Below are 10827 nucleotides of genomic sequence, written 5' to 3'. Positions count from 1 at the left end.
ATAAGCTCTGACCCTCTTTGTGCTGAGACATCCTCTCCCAGCGCAGCCCAGGGCACCAGCCACGCTGCAAGGGGAGAGGCTGGAGCCTGGAGACGCAGATTTAAGAAATCCGGCGTCTCAGCTCTGCAGGGTGGGGGATGAAAGGACACACGCTGAGACCATTGGGGACCCAGAGCCACATTGTGGGGCTGGGATGGGCTGTGGGGACATTCCTGGCTCTGGGTGCTGGGAGGGTCGAGTCCACCCCATAATAAGCCGCAGACCCCAAGAGACCAGGGAGTTATTACATGAGGCTCCAGAGCCCCAAGGCAGCCTGTAATTACGGTGGGACGGGGCAGAGGCTTCCCCAGCCAAACGAGCGTTTCCCAGCGCTGGCGGCCGTGCAAAAGCAGCGCTGCGGAGGGGAAGGGGCAATTTGGGGGTTTCTCTCCCTCCCCCATGCCCCCCCAAAGAAATCTGGAGCCAAATATTATAGAAGCTGCTTGTTGCTCCTGCACAGCCCGGTCTGCTCGCTGCCAGCCCACGATGGGAGTGGGGACGAGGGGACAGGGCTGTGTCACTTGGGGGTGGCACTGGGCACACATGTCCAGGGCAGGGGACAGAGCAGCGGCAATGGGACACGAGTGGGGGCCGGGAGCTGGCAAACCCTTATTTTTGGTGCCAAGACACCTCTCTGGTGCAGGCGCTTTTTCAGAGCCCCATGGCACGGAGAAGACGAGGCTGGGGCGTGGGATGTGAGTGAGCGGGGCTGCAGCGGCCACCGATTTCCCAGCCCCGGCTGTCCCGCGGGAGGGAGAAGAGCAGGAGGATCCCTAATGTCACCCCTACCAGCCATGGAAAGCCTGGGCTGAGCCCCTGCAGCTCGCTGCTCACGAGGGCAGCTCTGAAGCACCTCCCATGCAATTTGGGTGACCTCGGTGGCATCGCACGGTGCTGACACCCAGGAATGGCAGCAAGAGCATCGCCCCGTCAGCCCCTGGCCAGCGTTTCCAGCAGAGCCCCGGGCTCGCTTGGCAATCACACCATCTCCCAGCGACCGCCTCCCTCCGGATTGCCTCAAATCTCCATTCAAGAATGTTGTTTGGGCTGAAGAATGCATCGCTAAAAAAGAAAAAAGGGAAAAGGGAGGCCGGGGTGAGAAGGGAGGTCAAGGGAGGGTTCGCCCAGCCCTTCTGCGCTGACCTTTGCGTTTTTGGAGAGGACGCTGCAGATGTTTGCCAGATGTTGAGCGTGTTCCCTCCACTGGAGCAATGGGAGGTACCAGGAGATGGACACTCGCTGCCAGTGCCCACATTAGGAGTCTCTGCATTTTACAAAGGCTGGAAAGAGCCAGGACTAGCAAGGCAGAGGAGGTTTAGGTTGCAAACACCCAGAAAGAACCTGCAAACCTGGGAGCCAGAGGCCTCTGGGAGATGGTTCCAGGGCTCTTCTGCTCAGGTGTTTGCAGCACGAGCCTCGTCAGCAGGCCCAATGCGAAGCGAAGCTGAAACTTCTTGGAAATGTGGAAGAGGCAGAAGTAACATTTCCATGAGTCAAAAGGGAAGCTGCTCAGAAGTAGCTGTGCTTTTGGGATGCCCGCAGTGGGTTTAATAGTTCTCCCTTCATCTAGGCAGACTGAGCTTTAGCCTTCGCAGGAGCATCAGAGAGCTCTGTTTCTTTGTTATGTTGTGAAGCATTTGGTCCCTGTGCCAAAAGCATCCTGACAAACCCGCGTGTGTCCGCGGGGACAGCGGCGCTGCCGGCTCTGAGCGCAGGATTTGCAAATTAAAAGCAAACTCGGGCCAGGTTCAGTGGTTTCAGATACAAAGCTCAAGAGCTTTTGATCAAAACAGCTGGAACAAACTCAACCAAAATAGACACTGCTCACATCAGTTTGGTTTAGGAAACCAAAGCAAACCAACACCGGCATCTGTCTGGCTCTGATGAGATGCAGACTGCGACCATTGGAGTAACTGCTTCAGATGAGATTACGCAGGGAGCACTGGCTTCCAGCGAGCGGGACGGCGCGTTCCCAGCTCCTTTCACCAGCTCAGGGCTTGCTTTGAACTGTCAGCAACAGGAAAGAGGTGTTCGTAGGAGGAGATGTTGGAAAAGTTTCAGGGAAGTCACTTGGGAACCGAGAGGAGCTGGTTTTGCCCTGGCCTGTCGTAAGCAGTAGCGCTGAGGTCTTATCAACACCCACCTCCCGCCAGACGGACGGACCAGGAGAGCCCTGCGAGGTGCTGGATGCCTGGAGTGTGACATTTCAGGGTTGGATGGAGAGAAAAAGATATGCGCTTCTTTAGATGGTAAACGTTCACTTCCCTGAGATAATCCTGAGCTGGTCAGGATGAGATGCGACAGAAAGTCCTGGTGACTGTGGGGAGCACACAAACCGAGCTCAGGCATGGCGATATCTCCTGGTTTAGGCTGGGAAAGGGGGATGTGGCCGTGGGGAGCGGCACCATTCGGAGCCAGTTCGGGTGGGGACGGCTCCTCAGCATCCCCGGGGGGACCACCAGCCCCTGCGGGTGTGCGGAACAGCCTCCCCCAAAGGCTGCAGGTCCCGGGTCAGGAATGTTAGCAACTTCCAGAAGACGGAGAGGCCACCCTCCTTATCTAACCTAGCTGGGGACAATCTGCTTTTCCAGAAAAACATCCAAGCCCTGCGAAAGCCTCCGAGCTGTTGGCCACCGGGACACCTCGAGCTGCCAGAGATGTGACGTTGGTTGACACCATCCGAGCAGCAGATGTTACTGGCTGCCACTGCCCTCCCCGCCATTCTCCCTGGAACGGAGCTCCTGGCAGCGGGAACAAATCCCTCTGAGCGGGGTCATTCCTACATCACCCCGGAGCCCCAAACCACCTCCCTGCCTGTGGTGAGACCCTTCTCCAGCTGCCCCATGCCGCTGCAAGCTGTCACGGCAATGCAGGGCACAGAGAAAGAGCTGCTACCAGCCAAACGAAAGCCCCCACCCCATTTTACTAGAGTTTTCCCTCCTTTAAGGCAGCACTACGCCCCCATCCTGTTTTCCCCCTCGAAGGCAAGGCTTTCTCTGAACGCTCTGTCGGTGCTGCGAGCTGTGCTTTCCAGGCACGCTGCTCCTGCCCCAGCAGAGCGGCTCGCTGGCACCGTCCCCACTGTGCAGCGTGTCCCTCAGCCCCCACATTCCTCCTCCTTACAACAAGGACCTCGGAGCGATAAGCATCTTCGCAAGGCTCCCCAGGGGAAGAGGATGTTTCGGCTGGGAGGTTTGATGGGAAGCAAAGGAAAAGCGTGTCTGGAGTCTGGCACCTGCTGAGCCTCTCGGAGCAGCTCCAGGCTGCGGGAGGACCTGGCCGTGCTGCTGGAGCGGGCACGGGATGGCCAGGGCGCTCAGGGCTCCTCCTTTCCATTCCTTTCGGGCAGAAATGCTGCGACAGCCCAGGGAGAGCTGGCCCAGAGGTGAAGTGCACAGAGGGCCAGCACGGGGCCGGGGGGGCTGTGACAGCGCCCGCCGCTCCCCCACTTTGCAGGACCCCCCAGGGCAATGGCAGTGGGAGGTGATGTGGCAGGGACAACTGGGAGCTCTGGTGTCCCTGCCCTCAGCACACACTCCCTGTCCCCCCAGGTCAGCCTTGCCGGGGACACCCCCCGTCCCAGTGGACGGGCACAGTCTGCAGAAATGCCAGCTTGGCGTCGCTCTCCTGCCACGCTGAAGACAAACTCCTGCTGTCACAGTGGCCCTTTGGTAGGCAACTTATTTACCTTGGATGCTGCAGCCTTATCGTTCGTGGAAATGTTTATCCGAAATATTTAATAGCAGGACTGCATAAACCAAGGCTTCCTGGGGAAGAAGCCCAGGCTGCAGTTGGAGCAGGCACCGTCTCTTCCCCTGGTACTGCAAAAGTTAAAGATACTTTCTCGCTTCTCCCTAAGAATCACATCCTCAGCGCCTCAAAATCTGGTATTTTTTAATCTGGCCAGAGGCCTCCTCATCGCTTCCTGATGAGAAACACAGGAGACCTAACAACAGCCCTTTTAAAAACAACATCCCCGATTCCACTAACTCGTTAAACAGAGAGAGCCTGAAAAGTGCCAACACTCCTATGAGAAAAGACGGGAGGGAGAGAGAGAGAGAGAGGGAGGAAAGAAAAAGCAGGTTATTTATAACGCCAGGCAGCATTAGGGTCTTTTCAGTCTCTCCTGCAAACCGGCTGCTGCTGGTAGGTCACTCCCCAAAAAAACCTGCCGAGCCCGTGACCTGCAAGCACAATATTTGATCTGGCATCTAGGGCGGACACCAGGCTCTGCAAACCCAGAGACGCACTCACATGCTGCTTGACACACGGGAGATCCCGCAGAAGAGCAGCGAGGCTTTGGGAAGGAGACTCTTACCTCGGTAAGTCCATCTCTGTATTTATTATGATTTTTTTTTTTTTCAAGCCTGATTTCCATCCCCTCGCCTCGGCGGGCGGCTGCCACGCGGAGCACATGCCAGCGACACGGGTGGCACAGGGTGAATGCCAGCGCTGCCGAGCCACCGCGGCGGGGGAGCTCCTGCTGCCCACGTCTCCTGTCCCCCCGGCAGCTCCTCGTCCCCTTGGTGGGACCTGGACACCCAAATCCATCAGCCCCAGGCACGGGCAGCACCTGGCACTGCTCTGCCCATCCCATCTGCAGGGTGCAGGGCAAAGGGAGCTGGTTTCGTGCCTGGCCACAGACCCTGAAGCCCCTCAGCTCCAAAACTTGCTCCCCACCAGGGTGACCCCATTACCCCGGCAGCCTCTGGCACGGGAGCATCCGCACCAGGAGGTGACACGGGTCTCGTGGCCGGCGCACTCAGCTCAGATCCCCCCAAAACCAGGGCTGAACCCCACTGGGGAGGGGAGGAGCAACCTTCCAACGAAGTGGGGGGCAGCTGAGGACAAGCTCTGGGGTTACCAGTTTGGTGAAGGGGGGCACTAGGGAAGGTGGAGGGACCCCCTGGATCTGTGCTGCCAAGCAGCTCTGCATGGCTGGGGGGCTCGGGGGGCTCTGGTATTTCAGCCCCGGAGCAGGAGGGAGGAGGAGAACAAACTCCTCTGCTCCTGCCAAGCTCCCCGTGGCACCAGCATCCCCGAGCACCGCGTCCCACGTGCCCCTCGCTGCAGGAGCCTGCGGAGGGCAGGGAGGGAGACGAGGAGGCGAGGGCGCCGTGCCTGCCCTCCAGTCTCGCTTCTCCTCCAGCCCCAGCAGCTGCCAGGCTGCCTCGGTGGCAGCAAACTGTGCCCTCTTTGTCTGCTGCAGAACCGTCCCCTCCTGGCTGCGGGGGGCACACGGGGCCGTCCCGTGGGGTGACCCCGCGGTGAGGAGGGACAGCGGCGCGGCTGCGGGAGCGGAGCTGGCAGGGATGCACCCACAGCCCCACAGCTCTGCCTGCCCAGCCACGTATGTAGCACATGTAGAGGAGCCAGCAGGCAGGAGCGGCTCCGCTCCCCCTCCAAACAGCTCGGCCCCATGTATTTCCTGGAGGAATTTCAAGCTGCCTCGCTCCAGGCCGCTCTGTGTGCTCGTTTAGCCCCAAGACGAGGATTCCTAGAATCACAGAATCATTTTGGTTGGAAGAAGCCCTCAAGATCATAAAGTCCAACCATTAACCCAACACTGTCACTAAACTATGTCCCTAAGAACCTCATCTATGTGGATGTTGCCCCTTTTGGTGTTGGTGTTGAGCTCGGGAAATCTAAGCTTGAAAGTGGTTTAATTTCAAAAAAATCAGCCAGAACTTGTTTGCCAGGATTTACATCAGTCCCGAGCAGCATGAGCATCCTGCGCTTCTGTGCGGGAAGGGGGAGCTGGATGGAACCCACAGCAAATCATGTCGCCAGCGACTGTCGCATAAATATAGCTCCAGCGAAACGCCTCAAGCTCCATCAGCCTGTGCTCGCAGCTCCCGCTCTCCCCTGCTTGATGAATCCTGGGGCTGAGTGACCTGACACCACTATGGACCACATGCCCTATATCTCCATCCTCTACTCAGTTATAGCAGAAATACCCGTAAGTTCAGATTTTGCAAGCAAATATCCACTGGGATGCAGGTTTCTAGCAGGGCTGAGGTGAAAAAGGGGAAGATCAGGTACCTGCAAACAGGGGACATGCTTGCAGCCCCATTGTTTTGGGTAAGATTCATCCAGGTCCCCTGGTTCTCCAGCTCTGCTGCCAAGTGGCACCATGTCCACGCAGGGGTGCAGCTCTCCTGACCCCACACCTGACACTGCTGATGGTTCCTCCCCATTTCTCCCCCACCCAGGTCCCTCCAGCACCAGCACCATGCGTTGGGCCACCGTCCTGGTCATCGCTGGGCTCTGCGGAGCCTCCCTGGGCCAGTACAATGAAGAAGAAGACATGGCGTGGTTGCAGTACTACATGCGGCAGTCCCGGGTGTCCTCCTACAACTACATGCCCTACTACGAAGACGAGAACCCCCCTTATGTCTATTCTTACCTCCCAGCCCCAGACACGGAGGCAGAGCCCGGCCCTGAACCTCAGCAAGCCCCTTCCTGGCAATGTCCCCACGAGTGTGATTGTCCCCCTAACTTCTCGTCAGCCATGTACTGTGACACCCGGAACCTGAGGTACCTGCCTTTCGTGCCTTCCCGGATGAAATACGTCTACTTCCAGAACAACCAGATCACCACCATCCAAGAGGCGGCTTTTGACAACGCCACGGAGCTGGAATGGCTCGCACTGCACAACAACCAGATCACCAGCGAGAGGATGGGCAAGAGGGTCTTCGCCAAACTCAAAAACCTGGAGAGGTTGTACCTGAACAACAACAACCTCACCAAGATGCCCAGCCCCTTGCCCCAGTCCCTCAGAGAGCTCCACTTGTCTTACAATCAGATCTCCAAGGTGCCCGCCAATGCTCTGGATGGGCTGGAGAACCTCACAGCCCTGTACCTCAGCCACAACTACATTTTTGAGATAGGAGCATCTCTCAAAGGGCTCAAGTCCTTGATCCTTGCTGATCTGAGTTATAACCACCTCAGGAAAGTCCCTGATGGGCTCCCAGTGGCTTTGGAACAGCTCTACCTAGAGTACAACTACATCAACAGCATCCCTGATGACTATTTCAAGGTGTCTCCCAAGCTGCTCTATGTGCGGATGTCCCACAACAGCCTGACAAATCAAGGTCTCTCTACCAACACTTTCAACAGCAGCAGCATCCTCGAGCTGGACCTCTCTTACAACAGGCTCCAGAAGATTCCCCGGGTCAGCACCAACCTGGAGAACCTCTACCTTCAAGGGAACCAAATCAACGGTGAGCAGAAACGCGCCAACCCAACTGTGGTGGTGCAGGGGACGGTGGTGCAGGACAGGGATGGGGAGGTGGGGACGCAGACCCTGTGCCTCCCTTGGGGACACTACCCAGGGTCATGGTTTGAGCAGGAAGCTGGAATTTGGGACACTTCTAGGTGGCCCGGAACAAGGCAGGAATGGGGCCTGTTGTGTCCCAACACACCTGGAGCCGAGAGGCTCCCCGCTCTGAACGCTCCCGTGTGACCCACGCACTGGTTTTACTGGGCATTTTGCAGAAGCCTGAGCATCTTCTGGTTAGAGAGGCAAGAAAGCAACTGTGTGGAGAAGCTGATGCACGGCCTGGGGAGGGGACTATGGCTCTAGTCTGGGACTGCACACAGGCTGAGGGGGACACAGGTGGGGGGTCCCACCGTCACTGCTCGTGGGAACACAGGTCACCCTGCCCAGCGCTAACGCAGGGGACAGGGACGTAGCCTGCGCTCTGCAGAGCCTGGGGACAGCACAGCCCCGTCCCCTCGCTGGGGCTGGGACAGACGGCAGCTCTTAGTTATTAGAGCCATCGACGCAGCATCTTCTGCCAGGACCAAAATTCACTCCACTTAATACACAAATAAATAAAAGGAACAGATTGTTCTGGGGCTGCTATTTATAAATATAAGCTAGGAAAAAAAAAAAAAAAAAAGAAAAAAGAAACAACCAAGCAATCTCCTGGAAAAATCCAGGCTTGGTCTGCTCACCTGCCAGTCCCCGAGGGCAGGACCCTGCCGAGCGGTGCTGGAGCCCTGAGCAAGATGGGGATGGGGATGGGGACACGTCGGTGCAACCATCAGCTCTTGCAGAGGAAACACACAACCCCGCACCAGGGAACCGACAGAAACACAAAAACAAGAACAGATTCCCAAATGTTTGCTTCCAAAATTTGTAGCTGTTCACGTCTGCCGACAAATGCCACCAAACCACCACGGAGCCATTCGGGCTCCGCCGCAGATTTCGCTCCAGCCTCAGGTTTTGCTGTTGACCTTTCCAGGGGCCGGGGGCTGTAGCACCAACCTCCTTGGGGGGCACGTCCCCGCCATGGGACACCAGCAGCGGGTCCTGCCCCTCCAGCCGCCCCGGGAGGTCCCGGTGTCCCCGCACACCGCGGGGGCGGCAGCCCCCAAACCCCCGCCCTGGGGTCCCCCACACCCGCGCCGCCCCAGCAGCATCCCCGCCTGGAGCTTTGCTGCCCTCTAGTCGGTCACTTCTCTCCCAAATCCTGCATGTTGCTCCGTTTCCTCCCTCCAAACCCAGCCCAGACAGGGCCGGAGTTTCCCTTCTTGGACCAGTTGCCCTTTTAGCTTAAAAGCAGAGGGTGTCGAATCCAAATTTGCAGGAATAATTCGCCATTTGGAGGTGCTTTCATATTTTTTCCAGCCCCCCTTAACATCAAGCAGCTCTCAGAGGTCGGTACCCGCAGACCCACCACCAAAGCAGCCCCCCCTTGACACTTCTCACATCGCTCCCCAAAGACCAGCCGGCGCTCAGCTCCATCTCCTCTCCCCCCGCAGAGTTCTCCATCAGCAGCTTCTGCACCGTGGTGGACGTCATGAACTACTCCCGGCTCCAGGTCCTGCGGCTCGACGGGAACGAGATCAAGCGAAACGCGGTGCCCCCCGACGCGCCGCTGTGCCTGCGGCGTGCCACCGTCATCGAGATCTGACCTGGCCCCCCCGCCCTCAGGACTTGGCTCCCCCGTCCCTGGGGGGACCCTCACGCCCGTTTTAACGCAGCTTTGACAGTTTGACTTGGCTTCTGCAATAGTGCAATAAGGGTTCTCCAGCACCAGCCCACATGGGTGAGAAGGAGCCGTTTGTCCCCAGATGCTCTCCCCTGGTTTGAGTGGGATGCAGCAGGGATGGGGAGAGCCCATCCACCTGGCTGAGGGCGGGAGCGGGGTGAGGGACGGAGCCCCTGCACGCCCAGCTCCGTCCCACTCCCCGCCTGGCGCTGAGCTCCCTCCCTGCCCCAGCAACCCGGCTCTCCATTTAAAAAAAAAATACATACAACACAATGACACCTGCATCCACAGCACAATTGAATTTGCCAAAAAACACCCACCTTGGTTCCTTGGATGGTTTAGTTTGAGAACCAAAGTGGCAGCTGAGCTTTGGAGATGACCTGCAAAGCTGAAGAGGTCATCCAGACCCTCCGCATTTACACTGCATGCTGACACTATAGAAACAAAACCCAAAAAAACCTGTACTATCACTGACGCATGAACTGTAGATATCATACCGACAAATAAAGCCCTTTCTGTAACTGCACGAAACGTGTCTGAGGGATCCCAGATGCAGAGACCAGGGGCTGAGCGCTGGAAGCCCCCGTCTCGCAGGCCAGATCTTGCTCCAGACATAATCCGGGCTGGATTTGCCGTCTAGCGGTTGTACCAGACACGACATGTGCAGCCGCCGAGGAGCTGCTGTGCCAGCTCGTCCCAGATGGGGTCTGTGCAAGGACGTTTATAGAAGGAAAAAAATCCACATGGAAAAGTGTCAGTTGAGAGAGGGAAGGGGTGGTGGTGCTGCCGGCACAGTGCGGCTGGTGCTTCTTTTCCAGATGCTTTCATGTTCTCCACTCTTCAGCCCTGCTTATTTTTAACAGCGGAGCTGGAGGATTCTTTAAAAAAAAATTCACACGGGTGGGATTTTCACAGCTCTGGAGCTGCACGGAAAGGGCCATTTCCCAGCCTGTGGACCTCTGTGTGCTGCGGGAGGGGGGTTTCCCCACTGGTCTCCCCCAGACAGCCCTGGCCAGGGGCAGCCCCTCAGCTCCAGCCAAGGCTCTTGCAGCAGGAGAGGCAAGAAAACCCCCATGGGCTCCGCAGCCACAGCCCGTCCTCCTCCTCCTCTTCATCATCACCATCACTGCCAGGTCAGGTTTTTGCCTCAGAACATCTGCACCCACCCTCAATCACCACCAGCCTGCGGGAGCCGAAGTGTCTGGTGGTCCAGGGGGGTTTGTTGGGATGTCCCAGCCCAGCGCCCTGGGGGGACCTGGCAGCAGGGGCTGGTGGCAGCAAAACACAGGGAACGCCACCGAGTGCTGCCTCCAGCAGCTGCTTTATCCCGCAGGGCGGCTGGGATCGCTGATTGATTTACACCATGGGATTGCTGATTTACACCGCTGGATCGCTGATTTACACCAGCCGCAGCACTGGCCCCGCATCCCGCAGGGGTGGAGGGGGCAGAGGGTCAGTGCAACCCACTGCCCCCTTCTCCCCCCTCCCCAAAAGGGGGAGACCCCATTGGTCCTGAGAAAGCTCGCAGGAGCCCAATCACCGCCTTGTTGTTGCGGCGGGATGGAAGGGATGCGGCTTGGTCCCCCTGCTCCTCTTCCTCGCCCTCCTCCTCCTCCGGGGGCAGGTTCGGGATCCCCGGTGCGGGGGGCAGCGCAGGGCTTTGTCCAGACCCCCAGAGAAGCATCAAGGAAGGAAAACCCCAAACCAACCAAAACACACCTCCCCAGCCCCATGCGGACAGGCAGGATTTCTCCAGAGCTCCCCTGAAAAACCGCACATTTCACCTCCA

At 58.0% G+C, this 10827-nt stretch overlaps 1 protein-coding gene across 1 annotated transcript; it reads left to right on the top strand.

The window, feature by feature from the left end:
* The first annotated feature begins 4049 nt into the window (after window positions 1-4049).
* FMOD (fibromodulin) lies at window positions 4050-9569 on the top strand. The gene is made up of 3 exons (XM_065649440.1): window positions 4050-4361; window positions 6252-7262; window positions 8809-9569. Exons 2-3 carry the CDS (start codon window positions 6272-6274, stop codon window positions 8958-8960), a joined length of 1143 nt encoding a protein of 380 aa, XP_065505512.1. The 5' UTR covers window positions 4050-4361; window positions 6252-6271; the 3' UTR covers window positions 8961-9569.
* Window positions 9570-10827: the final 1258 nt, after the last annotated feature.

The sequence above is a fragment of the Caloenas nicobarica genome, chromosome 21 (assembly GCF_036013445.1).
Source record: "Caloenas nicobarica isolate bCalNic1 chromosome 21, bCalNic1.hap1, whole genome shotgun sequence".
NCBI classification, from domain to species: domain Eukaryota; kingdom Metazoa; phylum Chordata; class Aves; order Columbiformes; family Columbidae; genus Caloenas; species Caloenas nicobarica.
The sequence above is the reverse complement of the archived record's forward strand: the minus strand, read 5'-3'. Positions and strand labels throughout refer to the sequence as shown.

Coding starts and splice junctions, on each gene's coding strand:
- FMOD (XM_065649440.1), top strand. CDS start 6,272: ATGCGTTGGGCCACCGTCCTGGTCATCGCTGGGCTCTGCGGAGCCTCC. Junction 7,263..8,808: donor TCAAGGGAACCAAATCAACG/GTGAGCAGAAAC, acceptor CTCCCCCCGCAG/AGTTCTCCATCAGCAGCTTC.